The 18,953-nt window shown below is 38.5% G+C and overlaps 1 protein-coding gene across 3 annotated transcripts in view; it reads left to right on the top strand.

Moving 5' to 3' along the window:
- Positions 1-18,932, top strand: part of ndufaf7 (NADH:ubiquinone oxidoreductase complex assembly factor 7) — a 35,866-nt gene extending 16,934 nt beyond the window's left edge. The window contains exons 9-11 of one of the 3 annotated variants that reach the window (XR_007955967.1): positions 5,290-5,463; positions 8,848-9,105; positions 16,721-18,932. Coding sequence is in view for 1 of the 3 variants with exons in the window: in XM_052011327.1 (XP_051867287.1) it covers positions 5,290-5,463; positions 8,848-9,054 (381 nt within the window). In the remaining 2 variants the exon portion in view is untranslated. Of the gene's footprint in view, positions 1-5,289; positions 5,464-8,847; positions 14,236-16,720 lie in introns of those variants that run through there. The other 2 variants (XR_007955966.1, XM_052011327.1) reach the window with 2 other exon arrangements.
- The last annotated feature ends 21 nt before the right edge of the window (positions 18,933-18,953 follow it).

Here is an 18,953-nt window from a genome sequence, read left to right as displayed (position 1 = left end):
CATGCCCTCTGACCTTCTGAAGAAGCCTACCATGTGGAACTTTGTCAAATGCCTTACTAAAATCCATGTAGACCACATCTACTACACTACCCCCATCAATCTGTCTGGTCACCTTTTCAAAGAACACTATCAGGCTTGTGAGACATGATCTGCCCTTCACAAAGCCATGCTGGCTGTCCCTGATCAGACCATGATTCTCCAAATGCCCATAGGTCCTATCTCTAAGAATCCAACAGCTTGCCCACCACAGACGTAAGGCTCACTGGTCTATAATTCCCTGGACTATCCCTACTACCATTTTTGAATAAGCGGACAACATTTGCCACCCTCCAGTTTGTCTAGACTTGATATGCTGGATGACATGTACATGTAACAGAGATTAGCAAGGCACCACATATACCCATAGAGACGACATAGAAAGGGTCCTCAGGGAAAACCTCATTCACATTGAATTTACAGGGAGTCTTATTTTCTAAACTTCTTGGAAAAGTAATGTCTTTGCAGGCAATACTTCTGCAAGGATATTGCCCGAGATCTGTGACATTGTAAACCTTTACATACAAGCTTGCACGTGTGCCTGGACTGCTATCAGAACTGTCACCTCAACTCTGACCCTTCTACCTCAAGATAATTCCAGGCTGCACCTGCTGATATATGTCACATCTCAGTGCTGCTTCAGGGAGATCATTGATGCTCTTTCCTCCAAAAGAAAGAATTTTTCTGTACTTCTCCTTCAACCCATGGGGATAGGCAAAGCTTGCATGGGTATTTGAGGACATAGAAGACTTTCCCATAGTGCAGCTACTGATAGAGTGCATTTGGGTCACAAATAGGGCTCCCATTCACAACTCAAGTATTCCTTAACAGGTAGTAAGTATATTCCACAATGTGCAGTTGAGAGTAGACCATCAGAGGACCTTTCTAATGAGCAATTCTGGGTATAAAAATAGAAAATGTTGGAATTACTCAATGGCAGCAGTAATGGAAAAAGAGTTAACATTTCAGCTTGAAGGTTCTTAAATGAAACTGGAGAAGAGAGAAAAACATTTTTAATTTGCAGAGACTGAGAGGTTGGTGTGAATAGATAGGACAAAAGGAATACCTCTGGGTGAGGCCAGGTTTGCTATGAGGATAAGTTGTAGAGGTCATCCAACTGATGAAACAAGGGCTGTTAGAGAATGAAAACACAAACAAAGGAACTTGCAAAATGTAGGGATGTGGGACAAGCCTGGCAGGAAAGGCTGTGGTTATGGACAGAGAGAAATTGAACTCCTATGACATTGTAAATGGATAGTTTACAGCAGAACTGGCCAGTTCTGATACAGACAGAGAAGCGAGTTACCTGAATTCAATATTGGATCTGGAAGGATGCAACATGCCCAGTGGAAGATGAGGGCAGTTTCCCAAGCTTATGTCAGGTCTCAATATAAAGGTACAGGAGGCCACACACACAAAGTCAAAATGGGAGTGGGATGGAGAATTAAAGCGGCTGACAACAGGGATTTCTGAGTTATCACTGGGAACTGAGCACAGGTGCTCTCCAAAGTGGTCACCAGTTGTGCATTTGTTTACCCCAATATAGAGGAGACCACATTGTGAACAGTAAATGCAGTGCAGAATTGCAAGTAAATCACTGCTTCACTGGAAGGACTGTTTTGGTCCCTGGATGATGGGAAGGGAGGAGGTAAAAGGATAGACGTTTCATCTCCAATGGTTACATGGGGAAGTGCAGGAGGGGGGAACGGTTGCTGGAAAGGAAAGAGCGGATCAGGGAGTCACGAAGAGACTGAAATGCTGAAAGGAAAAGGGAGGGGTGGCGAAACTGTGTCTGGTGATGGAATCACACTGAAGGTAAATGCGGAGGCTGGTGGAGTAGAAAACTTTATCCTCTCCAGGAGGAGAAGGAGGGTGATCGGTGCAGGAAATAGATGAGATGTGGTTAAGGTCTCTAAGTTACAGCAGAGGGAAACCACCCTGGCTTCCCCTGATTTTGACTTGTACTCTCTACATCTTAATATTAACTTGTTTTCTCTTTTGCCCAGTCTTTGACATGGATTGTTAACTCTGTTTCTTCTTCCACAGGTGCTGCCTAAATGTGCTGAGTGTTTCCAGCATTTTCTGTCTCTATTTCAGATTTCAGCATCCTGCAGTTTTATTGATTTTTTTTTCTGGCAACTCTTGTATTTCTTGGCAGTTCCCTCAACTCCTGAATTCTTTGGAAGTTACTGCTGCCTCATCTTTCAGAGGCCACTCAACTTGAGGGATGGATTTTGGCTCAAAATATGAAGTTGAATCTGTAGTTATATTGACAAAATGATTTGCAGTTTCAAAGGAAACAAAAAGTTTGCTGTGTGTATTCCTTGATCAAGTCAAACAGTGACCATTTGGAGCTGATATCCAAGTAATTCATTCAATCAAAGGAACATCAAGTGCTTTTTTCCACCACTTTGTACCGTTCTGATCCTTAATAACATTATGAACACTTAAGGGCCCATTTTATGAGCACCTGAAATTTTATAAATTGGAACTGCTTGTCATAATGATATTCAGTTTTGATGAGATTAATTCAAGATATAGCAGCTGATACACGTGAAAAGTGAAAACAGTGAATGAATAGAGGAATAACATTCTTATTTGTACAAGACTTCACTATAATGACAATACAGACTTATTAAATGATATTTTGTTCTGTGTAAGCCCTGGTTAATGTCTGGCTGAACCTATATTGGAAGCTTCAGCCTGCTGTTTATGAGTCACAATATCTGTGTTCATTTTAAACTAAGTTCCTTGTAATCATTAATTGTTCCAGCTTGTTGGTCATGTAAAAAGTGGCAGTATCTGACCGAATCCTACTAACTGAAGAATATTTCTAATATAGTGTACTGGCTTAAATGATTCTTACAAGTGTGCAAGTGACTTGAGAATGATTTGTGCAGGAATGGTTAGATGTAATGGAGTTCATGAGAACTTTCCAGGATCAAACATGGTTTTTACAGGACATCCAGAAAAGTGTTTTCATTGGAAAAGCCTGGTACAGCATTCCTGCTTCAAAGTGGCTTCCTACTCTTGTCTTTCTCTAGCTCCTCATGATCATCTTACTCTGAATTTTCACCCTGCTGCTCTTGTTCTCTTGCCTACTGATACAGCTCTTGCTCCACTTCGGCAGGTAATGGCTGACCACATCTGTTTGCGAATTTATGCACAGCAGACTCTGCTGCCAGAGTAGTGTAGACAGCAAACTCTTATTTTTGGTAGCCATATTGTGGTCTCTGCTAAACTCCTGGGAGAGGCATTGTTGTCATTAAAATGTTGTTCATTTGGTATGTTTGAAGCAAATGTAACAACCCCCACCTCCCCCCCCGCCGGAGTAAGAAAGAAGGCAGTGGGAAAATGGAGAATTAAGACATCAGTTTGTATGATGTCAGTAATAAGAAAAATGCTAGAATCTATTCTTGAGATGTGGTGGTTCACTTAGAAACTAACAATAGGATTGGGGAGGGTCAGCATAGATATACGAAAGGGAAATCAAGTTTTAAAAATTCTAGTTAGTTTTTCTTTATGTTGTGGTTAGCAGAATAGATAATGGTGAACTAGTGAATGTGGTGTATTTGAATTTTCAGAAAGCATTTGATAAGGTGACACACAAGAGGTTGTTAAATAGAGTTAGAAGGCATGGGATTGAAGTAATATACTGGTGTGGATTTGAGGATTGGTTAATGGACAGGAAACCGAGTGGGAATAAATCATTATTGGATTGAGAAGCTGTAATTAGGGGGATGCTGCAGGGAATGTGGCTGGGGCCCACGTTCTTCACAGCATATGTTAATAACTTGGATGTGGCGACAAAGTTTGCTGAAATACCAAGCTAGGTGACAGGCATGAGGTAAGGAGGATACAGAATTTTCAAGGAGATATAGATGGGCTAGGTGAATACGTGGGGACTTGGCATATGGAGTACAGTGTGATGTTGTGTTATCCACTTTGTTAGAAACAAAAATGGAGAAGCAGAATCTTTTTTAAATGATGAGAGATTGAAAGAACTTGGTGTTCAGCAAGATCTGGCTGCCCTTGTACACAAATTTACTGAATGTTAACGCGTGGGTACAGGAGGCAAGCAGTACGTTGATAATTAAGAGGGTTAGTGAATGGGAGTAAAGAGTCTTACTGAAATATATAGGTCTCTGGTTATATATAAAAGTCCCCACATGGAACATGGTGTACTGATGTGAGCTTCCTATTAAAGCAAGGGTATCCTTGCGATAGAGGAAGTTGCAGCAAAGGTTTACTCTATTGATTCCTAGGATGGTGGGTTTTTCGTACTAGGAGAGATTAAGAAGACTGGTTCTGGACTCTTGAGTTTAAGTGAATGAAAAGCAACCTCATTGAAACAGTCTTATGGGGGTTCATACAGGGGTTTTCCCTGGTGTATCTATCTGGAACTGGAGTGTCACAATCTCAATAAGTTGTCGGATATTTGGGGCAGAAATAAGAAGAAATTTCTTCACCCAGATTTGTGCAGAATCTTTAGAATTTAAGAGGGCTGTGGGGGCTCAGCTGTTGAGTTTATTCAACAGAGATTGCCCAGTTTTTGGATACTGTGGGAATATGGGGTTAGTTTTCAGAAATCACACTGAGGTAAGAGATCACCATTCTTCTTGTACAATCCCTTTACCCCGTATTGCTCTTTTTAAAAATAACTCTTTTAAAGGAGGTTATTGACTTTGTTTCAATAACAGTTTGGAAGTAGGTGTATGTAGAAGTGAGGAAGGATTTATAATAAGGGCAAAATAATTGTTTACAGTAGATGGATTCTGAAAAATATACTGATAATATGACATTTTTTCAAAAAAAAAGTTCAGTCCTAATGAACCAAAATCCAAATCCAAAATATTGCGAATTTGACATAAAAACAGAAAATACTCAGGAGGTCAGGCAGCATCTGTGGATAGAAAAATAGAGTTAATGTTTCAGGTCAATGATATTTCATCAGAACTGAATTAACTGAATTTAATTTCAAACTATTTGTGAGTTATGTTCATCTTGCCACTTTCATTGTGTACATTTCCAAATTGGTCAATTTTCAATGACCTTAAAGAAACTAGCATTTTTTCCTTGGCTTCCTCTGTTGATGATACTACAAATGCCGACTGATGAAAGATAAGGTTTTCCCCTCAACTTGGGTACAAAACATTTTAAAGGTGACTTTAGGCTGCTCTATCACTGCCACCAATGTGTTTGAAAAGGCAACATTTTTGTGCAGAAGGCGTTTAATAAATGTAATTTATACAGGGTTTTCGTGGACATCAGCTTCATGAAGTTCTCATGGCACCTGGAACAGCAGACTTGACAGCAGACGTAGATTTCAGCTACCTGCGGCAAATGACAAAGGGAAAAGTGACCACCTTAGGACCAATTTCACAGCAGGAATTTCTAAGGAATATGGGCATTGATGTAAGACTTCAGGTAAGCTGTTGACAGTTGTTTTCCTGTATATTGTTTCTTGATTTGATCTTTTCCAAAGCTATGGATTGTCAGAATTATGTATCAGTTACCTAGATTTGAATTTTAAAGCGAGATTCCTAGAAACTCCAAGGGATTTGGAATGTTCTCCACAAACATGTTCCAATTTCTGCCTCTTGTATTTGTTGGCTTACTTGATCAATATTTCGGAGACACAAAAGACTGCAGATGCTGGAATCTGGAGCAAACAAAAAACTGCTGGGGGGACTCAGCAGGTCAGGCAGCACCCGGGTAGAGAAATTGACAGTTGACATTTCGGATCCAGTTAAAAGTATCAACCCGAAACGTTGACTGTCCATTTCTCTCCACAGATGCTGCCTGGCCCACTGAGTTCCTCCAGCATTGGATTTTTGGTCAATATTTCTGTTGTGGGTGAAAAATATTTTTTGTAATGCACTATTTTGGTCTGGGGAGCGGCAAGATTAGCAGAAACTAACAGTGGGTGTTTAGCATCAGAAAGGCCTCTTTAGTACCATTGTAATAATTATTATTGATTATCTTTTCCTGTACTTGAACTAGGTACTTTTTAATTTCTATTTAATAAATACCGTCAAAACCAGTTATATACAGCAATAAATTTGAAATGAATGACTCACCAAGATGCATATTAAAAAGAAAGTTCTAATAGTCCAAGTGGACAGACAATGGTGCATTGTTTCTGTGATGACATTTCATTAGCATCAGTTAAAGTTAGGTGTGTAAAACTTTTGAAGGAAGTACAGAGGCAGAAAATGGGAGAGGGGAAGAAAGAACATCAGTGGGATGAGGGACCAAAGCAAAATGGACAAAAGTTGGGTTTAGCAGATGTAAATAACCATAGCAGGACCACTAGTAATTGCTGCACTCTGGTTTTAAAAAAAAGGAACTATTGAGATATACACAAGGAAACAGGCCCATTACATTAATCCTACACTAATCCCACTTTTTATTCTCCCCAAATTTTCATCAGCTTCTCCCAGATTTTACCACTCACCTACACACTTGGAGCAATTTACAATGGCCAATTAACCTACCAACCTGCACGTCTTTGGGATGTGGGAGGAAACCCACACTGTCACATGCAAACTCAACACAGACAGTACCCGAGGTCAGGATTGAACTCGGGTCTCTGGTGCTATGAGGGAGCATCTCTACTAGCTGTGCCACTGTGTTGTCCTTAGCGGTTATCATCTGAAGTATGCAAACAAAAGCTTTTCACTGTATCTTGGTACATGTGACAATAATAAAACAATCCCAACCAATACCACTACTTAGCGGTGAACCCTCAAGTCTATAAAACATCTGATTGAACGATGGGGTCCCATTCCTCAGACTTCTGTTGAATTTCACAAGCGCTTTCATTTTCCACTCTGATTTTTGTCATCACAAGATCCAGCTCCAACTGTTCCCTTCCTTTCCTCAAATTTGACAAAAATAGCTGTTGTAGTGTATTTTGTTTTATTTAAGCAGATAATTATAATCATAGTAAAGAAATGTTTGAATATTTTGTTCTCTACACACAATAGTCTTTTGGCAAGTAATTTTCAAACTCGTGTTTCTTTCCTTATTTGTCAACCCCAGAAGGTTGCTCTCCATGATGTAACTTGGAGAGCCACAGAATTTTTAAAAACTGTCAGCTTCCTTCCCTACTGACACAGGATTTCATTTTGACCAAGGTGTATCAATTCAGCCTAAAGCATTACGTCTTTCAGAATATGTTAGCTGATATCTTACAACTGTCTATATCATATGCACAGTTTTTTTAATATGCACATTAAAACTTGTGAATGAAGACTGTGCAGGTATACAACACAGTCAATGTATAAAATAATTTATTAGATGTCCAGTCATTAATGATGTGATCTTTTTTCTTTCATTGGTGTATTGTTTATGTTCCCTGTTCCATTACACACATCAGACAAACTTTTGGTGCAGTTAGAGCCACACTTTATATGCAGGGCAGTGCCTTTGCATTGACTGGAATCTGCAATTAAAATCATCAACTAGATTAGCAAAACAAAGCTTTGTTTATAATTTAACTTCTTTAGTAATAGAGAAAATGAAAATTTATTTAATTTTTTTGCTGCCTTTTTGCATCTACTAAGAATAATTCATTTATTAATATAGTCTGCTTCCCCCTTGCATTTTACAAATGGAAGCTTTTCTGATGAAAAAAGGATAAACTTGTATGTGTGCTGTACTGTTTATATCCTTCAGTTTTTTCCACAACTAATCAACCATTTTTGAAATATCATCACTATTGCTGTACAAAATTTTATAGTTGAAGTGTCCTGCTCTTGGGGCTTGTAGTTTTGAACTAGGCTAACAATGAAGTATTAGTGTTGAACTGATGAATTTGCCTTCCTTTGAACAAGATTTTCAATACTAGACAAACACTTCTGTTTAAATGCTAGATGAAGTCCTCATTGTAACTTGCAGTGTAGGTTAGAGAATTTTCTTGGCATCCTGGTCAACATTCTTCCCGACCACCAAAACTCATTATCTGAGCAATTCCTCAGTTGTTGACTGTTGATCTTTGGTGAAAATTTTATGCTGTGTTTGTAGACGACGTCACTCCAGTTCAAATAAATTCTTTTATTACATTTTGTTTTTCATGGTTACAGTAAGATGTTACCTTTTAGTTTAGAGGCACTATGAATGCTGGGCTTTTGGCTGCTTTTGCCAATATAAAGTCCAAGAAAACAATATTTTGCTTCCATCTGTCAATGGTTATTTGAAGATGAGTTATATTGTTTGATTAAATATGACTAGTAGGCAGCCTGCTGTCACCAGCTCATTTTGCCACCCTGGAGAACTCTGGCCAGCCTTTGTTTTAGTTGATGATTTACAAAATGGTATTCATGTGCTACCAATTTGGTGCCTAACTTGCATGGATACCACCAACGTGATGCTCAACTCACACCAATATAACAGGGGTATAATCTGTGATTAGATTCGCTGTGGGATTATCTTTGTGCTGTAGCCTGGAGCCACTATTGTAGCCAGCAGTGACTGCACTGCACTCCTGCCACAGTTGTATCACTTGTACCAGCTCAGCTCTTCCCAATGTTTTTGGCAAGCCTTTCACCATGTCTGGAATTGCACTTGTAACAGCAGGAACTGAGAGCTGTGCAGATGATCATGGATCTCCTTATGAGACTTTCAAGGTGTATTAAGTGGTTTTTAGTAGAGTTGAAATCACAGTATTTACATGTATTGTTTTCATACATAGAGCGTATTTATTGTATTTATATCCTTGTGGTTTTGCATTCGATTGAGGAAATTAAATCAATCCTCTTTCATAACTGATTTTTTCCCCCCTTGTTTTGATCTTTACCCTCTTTTTAGGTACTATTGAAAAATACATCTGACCCAGCCACACACAAAAACCTAATTGAAGCCTACGATATGATAATGAATCCTAAGAAGATGGGGAAACGATTTAAGTTTTTTGCTTTGATGCCTCATGGTAGAGTAGTAAGTCAAGACGCCAAGCCTGTGAAACATGGCCGAAAGGCATCACCTGTTGCAGGATTCAGTGAACTGCATTTGTAAAGCAGGACCAGGAAAACTAGTCGGATATGATTTTCACTGCCCTGCTACACCGTAAGTGAATAAACTCATGGTGCTGAATCCAATGTCAAACCATTTTGGTTATGTAAATCTCGTCCTAGGAGTAATTCATAAATGAATTGATCTAAGTGTTTCCATTATTGATTGGTTAAATGCATTATTCAACCAAACGTCACCTTGCTGCTGCTCACCCTGCATACAGTACATTATTTAGGCATCATATTCTGATGTGGAAAAAGTGGATACAGTGTTAAGTGACAGGTTGGCAACCAACCCCACTGCTGGTTTTGGATGTTATGAACGTATGAGTTGTGACTGCACCCATCTGGGCAAGTGGTAAGTATTCTATCCCAATGCCTGTTTCACCCTCGAAAGTGATTGTCACCTTTCATACAGCATCTGGCCCTTACAGTTTTCATAACACATATTGTTGATGTTATTTTTCCATTCAGTCATTATCAGTGAAAATTGGTTGAGTAGTTGCTGAGCCAGTCAAACTTGGCACTTATCTTCTTAAGTCTTTATCACAAGAGAATAACTGAATGGATTAAAACTATGGGGGCAGGAGGGGTGGGTGTTGTAAGTAGGAATAGGAATGTAGAAAATGGGTGTCAATATTAGTGAACAGATTTTTACTGCCGCAGAGGTTGCTTTTCTGTATGTATTGATGTCGTAATGCTTTTGTTCTGGGATTGCACCATTGCACATGGGTTCACTCTGCTGGAGTCCACCCCGTTCGGCAGCACTTCAGTGTCTCAGCACTGAGTACTACATGCAACAATGAATTTCAATTTTTTTTGTGTGATAAAACAATTTCCAGGCAAGTGCTTGGATGATTCTTCTAGCATTGGAAACAATTGCTAGAACTGGTTTCATCATCTTTTTCCTTCCATTCTAACCACTTGACCTGAAATCTTCATCAGCCTACCAGCTTATGTCATCAATGAGATAATCTTTTCCTGACAACTCTTCCAACTTTCCTTTTACGGCACTTGTATCAGTTGTTTTGTTTTCTCACACATCTTCTCTCCCCTAAAACTACCATCTTTCCTTTCATGCCTATTTATTTCCCTCCCTTCCTTGGGTCCTTGATGATTCCTAACTTTTAACAACAGCTTCTTTTGTTTACAGCTAATGAGCTTAAGCAATAACATGAATTATCATTGTTATGAATTGAATGGTAGTGAATTATTGCTTCTCAACGCTTCAACCTTTGTATTAATGCTTATCTTGCCTCTTTGATACAGCTCCGAGTCTCCTATGAATCTGTCCTCGACTTATTATTTTGCTAGATGTTGCTCCTCAGTTACATTGCTTGGAAGGGTCAGCTTTCACAAATTGCATTAATAATAGCCCCTCTACATCTCTAAGCCCTTTGCTGCCTCAAGTACTTCCACGCTGTATGATTCTTTGCTGATTATCAGACAAGTAATGGAGGGATATAGACCATGTTCAGGCAGATGGGATTAGTTTAAATTGGCACCGTGGTGAGCACATAGTGGGCCAGATGGCCTGTTGTGTGCTGTAAAATGTTCTATCATCAGGTTTTAGATATTCACAACATTGATTTGAGACATTGAGGTGCATAAGATTAACTTCCTCGGTTAAAATGAGCACACAAATTTCATTTTGTACCTCTAATTTCAGCCCTTAGTAACTTTCACATAGGCACCTATATCTTTTGCAACCTGTATTCTGGTTGTTGGGGGAGTGGAAGGGACCAGGTTTGGATGATGGGGTGTGATGCGGCAGGGAGAGGGACTGATTGGAAGATCTATTCATACAATTTTCTGACCAGGGCATTACTACCAAGGCCAATATTTATTCCCAGCCTAATTGTGCTTGGCAGTAAAGGTGCCCAGTGGGTGGTGAGGTCCAGTATTTAGACCCAGCAACAATGTTTGCACGGCAGTATAGTATCCTAATTGGTGGTGGTTTCCAATTTGCTTGCTGCCCAAGGGTTTAGAAGGCAACCTTAGTGGCCAGGTGCATAAGGTTTGTGATGTGTCCCAAATGCTCTTTTCTAAATGAAAATATTGCAATATACACTTAATACAAAGTACAGTATACCAGTGGTGGACAGAGATTGGCAACCGAAATGCTGCTCAAACATGCTGCATTGTCCTGGATGAGGTGCATATTTAAATGTTCTTGGAGCTGCACTCGTCCAGACAAATGGAAAGTATCCATCAAATGCTACTGACTTGTGCCTTGGAGATGGTGGGAAAAGCCATCAGTCATGCACCACAGAACACTTGCTCTCAGATCTGATGTTGTAGCCACAATGGTTATGTGGCTGGTCCATTTGAGTTTCTGCTCAAAGGTGACCCTCTGTGCTGTTGGAAGACATAGTGGTAGTAATGCTTATTGGAAAGGAGGGGGCCCATGAAGAGTAGTGGCTGGGAGATTCTTCGGGATACATGTAGGGGGAGGGATTTAAAATTTAAAAAAAAAAGGGTTCTGGCAGCAGTGGTGGGTGAATCTGGAACCTGCTAAATGGGGATGGTTTGAGGAAAGTCTTTCCAGGGTGGTAAGTGAGGAAGGTCAAAGGATATAGATGCATCTGGGAGGTTTACAAGCTGTGATACGATGACCATTGTGTCCCACAACAGAAATCCCTACCGGAACAAGGTGGTCCAAGTTCACCTGTAATGCTCCATAAGTACTGCACAAGGAATGACATCATCCCGTGTGCAGTGCTCCAAAGGAGTATTAGATGGGGAATGACATCTTGTGCCCTGATGTGGAAATCACAGTGGGTAACTAATGACTAGTAGTACAGGTGGGGTTTTAAGTATTGTGAATTTATCTGGAAATGGTGATGATTATGTTTCACTCAGGGGATGTAGAGTTTTCAATTGCGTAACTATGAACAAAGCAGCATTATGCAATTAATTTTCCAGGAAGATGTCCATTATCAACAAGACCACTTTCTTCCATCTCTCTCCCCATTTTGGCTTCTTTCCTGCAGCTATCTCGCACAGCTATCTCCATCTTGCTGTTTGAGTCCATCTCAGCCAACTCCAAAACTCTCTTATTTTGCCACCAGGAAAATATTACTCATGCATCTGTCCTTCAATCTTTATAGGTATCTAAATCTCTCCAGAAGCAGGTCCCATCCTCCTGATTCCCTGAATACAACACCAAGTGTATTTCCCACCAAACTCCTTTTCCAAAGATTGCCAATTGCACTTTCATATTGAGTCCTACTGGCTGTCCTCATTGATGACTTTCAGGTCTCACCATCTCTGCCACTTACTTAAAATGTTGTTCACACCTCAGTGTTGCTGCCATCATGATATGCCATCCATTCCCTTGCACCACATTAGTAATGCCTTGAGGTTAAAGATATTATATAAATGTGAACTGTTGTCAGCACTTGAACTGTAATTTTGCAAATAAATGACAGTAAAAGTAACAATTTTAAATTCCAATCAGTTTTATTAAACTGTAAGTACTAAAATATACAAAACACTTTTCTGTAAGATTCCTGCCAAGCCAGTGGCAACACTGATGATGTAAAGATTCTCAGGAACAGCCTGTAAATATTTCCCAACAGTTATCATAAACTGACTGGTCTTTTGTGCTGTTGTCTTAAGTATGGTTCCTTATTTCCATCACACTTAATAGTAAATATAGACCATGGCAACTGCACTGATTAGTTGGTGCAGTGTAAAAATGCTGGAGAGCCCTTATTAAACCACCACTATAATATTCATGACTATTCAGCACACACCAGGGTAAGCAAAAAGTGGATTTTTTTAAAAAAGAATCTCATAGACAAAAACAGACTAGGTTAAATAAAATTTGGTTTTGCCATCCATTATCTGGCCCCTGACTGTATGTTCTATTTATTAATTAAAAAAAGGAAATAGTATGACATATTTTATCCCACTCAAGTTGAGAATCTTTTACACTTCTAGTGCCTTCTCACTAACTCTGCCAAAGGACATATTTTCTGAACAATTTGCCAAACATTTGTTTATCCTACATGCATTAGTTAGCCGGGGGCTCTTCCAATTTTTGCTCTGTGATGCAATTTTAAAAACAGAGTGGAATGATCAGGAACCACTTGCAAAGTTAATGCATTAGAGCATTAAATTGATTGTTCTAATATTTAAATAAAATAAAAATCTTGAAAGCTATTTATAAAATCTAGGTGATTATTACTTAAGGTTTATTTCACTGTAAGGAGTAATGCAACTCTGCATAATTTTATTCACTGTCTATACTCCAATATTACAGGATTGGATCATAGAGACAGCACCCATGGGACTTCAGTGATGGTGGATTACACAAGTGGGAATCTTTGTTGGGTTATGTAATTGAGAATCCTTGAGCTACAAATACTCTTTAATTTACGCATCCAAATACAGCTATCAATACACTGTAGTATTTATCTGCCTTTACAAACCAACTCCAGAACATTCACCATGTCTTAAGGAAAAAACATGAAGACAAAGATCCCTATCAAATAAAAGACAAGGAATGCAGAAGCAATATTAAGCAATGGTGCAATTTACACATTAAAATTCCTAAACCAAGCCAAATTTAGGAAAATGGGAATTTGAATGTCATGTTCATTCTTCACCCAATTTGCAAATTTTGTACAGTACCAATTCAAAGGGTTAGTTTGGTCCCTGTTGATGATGGATGTACACAGGCAACAAGAAATATTCTCCAAGCAAAATGTATAATTGATGTGATGCAATTTTAGTTGCTTTAATTTATTAATATTTTATATAATTTGACTATACTAGATCTGGTATACTGTACTTCCACATCCCTAATTGTAACAGGTTAGGAAAGTAATACTTGTCAAAAAGAAGAGGTTTACCTTAAATCCTTAAAATAGACTCTAAACTTAATTTGCTTCCTTTGCCAAAATTGCACTTAAATCACATAGAGCAAAGATAACAGCACAGTTGCAATATATAAAAACATATATATATCTCAAACCAGAAGGAAAGCACTGGCTAAACTTAATTTTGGGAATGTTTGTGACTATAACCAAGTTACTTCACTCCTTAGATCATCTTCCAGTATTGGAGTGCACAATTTAGTCTAATAACACTCAATTATAACTAATGCAAGACAAACTATAGCACACTTAAATATACAAGCGTAAGCAAAAGGCTAACACTAAAGCATAAAATGAGAATTCCCCATCGCCACCCACACTCTCCTCACTCCCCCCCCCCCCCCCCCCCAAAAAGTTATATTTGTTCAGTTTGATAGGCAGCAATTCCACAATTACAAACAAAACAACAAAAATTGTCTCAGGTGAAGTCTTGGTTCCATTTCTACTGATACTACATCTCATTTACTATCCTCTTCCAACTGCCCAATAGCACAAAAACACCATAGTAAGCTGTATTTAAAATTTAGCAGTCCTTGTGCACTGGTGAAAAACCCAGGCATAGAATGTTAGAAGATCCTTACAGCATTGCATAAAGATAAGATCATAGCTTATTTATCTATTCTAACTGCTCTACCACCATCCCCTCAAACAGCTACTGGAATGCATTCGAAACCATACATTTTATTGTCCAAATATGCTGTCGAAAAACCATTCTGCCCAATCTTTTGACATTCTATAAAACAGGACAGACATTAAATAACAATATCAGACATTCATTTGTAAGTGAAATTCTTTTTGACAACAGGTTGAAATATGATAGAAAAGCTTCTCCTTAAACTATAAATCAGAATGGTTAAATTTATTTAATTAAAAACTAAAGTAACAGCATCTTAACAGGCAGGTTTTTCAAATTAACTTGAAGACTCAGATAATACTACGATAAAATAAATCACAAGATGTTTCTTGAAAGAAATGGTCACTTTTTTTAAAATATGAAGTTAAAAATCTGGAAAAATGGATAGTCAAATAAAATTATTCTTTTATTCCTTATGTAAAAGAACAGAATTTTACTGAACGGAGAGGTTGACATTAAGCAAGAGATACAGAAGTTATGTGTTCAGGACAGTGAAGCAGGTTAACTTGCCTATTTCGTTGTCCTGAACACACAACTTTATTATACCTTGCTTAATGTCTGTTTGGTGTCTAAAAACATGAGTTTTGGAATAGAATAATTAGAATAGCATTTGGGTAAAAGAATCAGAATCCCTCAGGGACAAGGATTTTCTCTCAATTCTATACACCTCACATTGATTATGTTTAAGTGTAAACTCTAACACAATGGTCTTGTATTTGTCATGAACATGGAAAGAACCAGTAATGCAATGTCAAAAGGAATCGAGAAGAGTGTTGACATAGTCAGGATCCTCCCAAATCCAATCAGTAAATTAATGGGATAAGTAAATTGAACACCATTGCATTAAACAAAAGATCTCCCATAGAACCCATTGGTCACAGTGCAGGGAAACAAATCAGCTCTTGATCAGTTTTCCAAATAATCCATGCTAAGAAGTGCAGAGAGTTAAATGGGATCAGACTCAATCAGGACAACTTTTCTTGGATCAAGCAGGTCCAGCTGAACAGAGAAATGTGGCTGGAACTGTATCAGGGAAAGAAAGAAAGCAAAGGAGGAAGATGAAACAAAACGCCCCTTAAGTTTTGGATCTGTACTTAGGATTTTACATACAAAAGAAATATAACTCATTTAAAAACAGTGGTCTGGAACTTTCAATGAGAAAATTGGTGAGACTATCGGTTTGGACCGATTACTGGAATATGCACAGTAATCCAAAATCAGCTGTCAAATGAATCACTGGGGGGACTTTACAGTCTTCTACAGTGTGCTCACTAAATTGCTGAGAGCTTTGACTGTTTACAAAATAGTTTGCTGTAAAAATTCACCAAAACTGTTACAACTATGTTAAATGAGTTATAACTGGGTTTCTAATGGTGTACAAAGCTATAATTACTGCTTAGCAACCTACCTGGTTTTGCAATCTAATCTTATATATGTGGCTTGCAGTCAAAGTTCTGTGCCTATTAATGGAATAATTCTCAAACATTTAAATCGTTAGACAACCAAGCTGAGATAACAAGGTTTTATGCAAGGGAAATCATATTTGACAAACTTGCTAGAGCTCTATGAGGATGTAACAAACAGTACTTGTAGATGTAGTGTATTTGGATTTCCAGAAAGCATTTGATAAGGATAAAAGATTGGGTGTAATGTATTGACATGGATAGGGGAGTGACTAACTAACAGAAAACAGCGAGTTGGGATAAATGGGTCCTTTTTGGATTGGCAATCAGTAACTAGTGTGGTGCCACAGGAATCAATGCAGGGACCTAAACTAATATAATCTATATTGTAGTCTTGGATGAAAGGATTAATTTGTTGATGATACAAAGATAGGCAAGTTAGCAAATTGTGAGATGGACTAAGTGCCTGCAAAGTGCAAGCCAATGGGTAAGGAGTTAGCAGACGAAGTATAATCTGGAAAAATGTAAAGTCATCCACTACGGAAGGAAGAATCAAAAAGCAAATTTTTATTTAAATGGAGTGAGACTACAGGAAGTTGCAGTATAAAGGGATCTAAGGGTCCTAATACCTGGAACACAAAAGGTAGCACACATATATGGCAAGCAATTAGAAAGGCTAATAAAATGTTGGCCTTTATTGCAAGGGGCATTGAATATAAATGCAGTGAGTTTTTTTTTGTTGCTTTACAGGCCGCTGGTGAAACTATCTGGAGAAGTGTGCTCAGATTTGGTCTCTATCTTTAAGGAAGGAATGTGATACATTAGAAACTGCAATGAAGAGGTTAATAGACACACTGCATACACTTGGAGGCTGGAGTGAGAGGGTTCAGGACTTGTGTCCCTTTTGTTTAGCCTGCCAATGATGAAAACAGTCGGCCAATTGCACCTTAATGTTTATTTACAAATTTACTGTTTCCTGTCAATAGTGTCATTAATTTTTTACTCCCTTAAAGTATCACTGTTGTAGGGCAATATTAAAATTGGTCCTAAGTGTCCACCTGATTAAAAACAAACTGCTGATATATAATTCAATTAATTTTAATAGGTCATTTTTTAAAAGAAAAAAGATCTTTGAATAAAATTACAAGTGGAAAATTTAATGTCAATTAGACTGCAGACATGGATTGGTTTAGATACACATCACAGGTCACTATACTGAGGTCATAATGTGTTACTCTTGGGGGTGTGGCCGGTGATAGCTAACATCTTTCACAATACTCTTTAAGTTACATAACCTGTTTTATGCCAGTTACATATTTTGCTGTGTCTAGGTTTGTAATCTTTAGGATGAACTGAGAGTTGAATTGACTGTGTCCTGACCAGGATGCATGATACTCAGAGAAGAACATCATCTTTTTTAACTCTTGCTTGCTTTTGGCAAATGAACTCCTTGTATTAAAATAGATCTAAAGAGTGGGTGAGGAATAGCAGCCCCTCACCAACTCACTGCTTCAGAGATTCAATGCATAGTCAGCTCCAAACATTCAGGTGAGAGGCTTTAACTACACATGGGCTTTGCTGGCTCAAGCATGAGAAAACAAATGCTGGAAGTTTGAACTATCATATTGCAAATACTGATCCAAGTGCAATCAGGATTTCGGTACTGGTGGGAATATTGAGGTCTTTATATATAGAACATAGAAAGCTAATTGGTCCATTATGTCACTGTACAACCTCCACTTGCGCCACTCTGATGCATGTTCAAACCATCTTCCTCCTGTCATTAATTTGAATAACTGACAGGACAGTTACCTGCAGCGGGAATGCTGGCTGGTAGCAGAGAAAAGTAGATTTAAATGGTTAAAAGTTTAAAGATGAGTTTCTGTAGAAGTTAAATTTGTACTTCTGTTAAGCAGCAAGAAATGATGTGACGACTCGTTACACACCAGCAAGTCGAGCAGGGTTCTGGCACTGACAAATCAAAGCCTCTCTGCATTGCCCTCCAGTGACTAGAGTCTGGAATAACAGGATGGAGGCAAGGAAATGTGCTCACTCCAATTGCATCCATTCTACCATGGGAGTTTACAACATAACCCGGTCTAAAGAATCCTCTATAGAAGTAGAGTGGGATCCTGTATTTTCCTTCAGTATCTTTTCTTCATTCTACATCAATTTATTTTACTTATGGTTACATTTTTGAACACGAGTAATTGAATTTTGTCTCTGCTATCAGGAGAGAGATGCTGCAACTTTACCTTTTAAATTTATTTGCAGGAGTGTTTAGGTGGCTTGATCATACCAGCTTCACAATTCAGTCAATGAAAGCAATACTGTCATTCTCTGAGAGGCCTCCACATATAATAGTGTAATACTGTTGCAATAACCAAGAGCCGTCAGCCACAAGGTGGAGAGAGCAGGATGTACAAAAATAATCAAACAGTTGTGTGAACAAATTGATTATTTACTCTCAAACCTGCTATCCCACTTTCATATAACCAGAGATCCCTACTGAAACAGAATTTGGTCCAAGCAATAGCCCTTGTCCTACAATGGACAAAATTTATTCTCAATAACTACCATTGCTGAAAATTCAAAACACTTGTGAAAAAGAGATTGTCTGATCTAGCTTTGCATTTAGTAAACAAGTAAATTTATGGCTTGGTACCAAAAAGGTACTTGGGTGGATAGTATTAAACCAGCTAAATACTAGAAAAGGAATGTTTGGTTTAAAGTCTATAGCTCACAGCATTTACATGTCCTCTTTCTCCTCATACATCAGTCACTAAGTCTCCAGCTGTGCTATAGGCTTGCAGTCTCCATTTACACCATATCCCTTCATTGTCATGTAGGCTGATGTAAAGAGCTGGGCAGCATCCAATCCACTTTGGCTTTGCTGTACAGCAAACAGCAACAAGTCTTGGCTTCCTTTTACCCCAGTGGCAGTGTTTTCCACATCATTGCTGTGATATTATTCACTCCTGGC

This window comes from Pristis pectinata, chromosome 3 (assembly GCF_009764475.1).
Source record: "Pristis pectinata isolate sPriPec2 chromosome 3, sPriPec2.1.pri, whole genome shotgun sequence".
Classification (NCBI taxonomy): domain Eukaryota; kingdom Metazoa; phylum Chordata; class Chondrichthyes; order Rhinopristiformes; family Pristidae; genus Pristis; species Pristis pectinata.
This window is presented reverse-complemented; position numbering and strand designations above follow the sequence as displayed.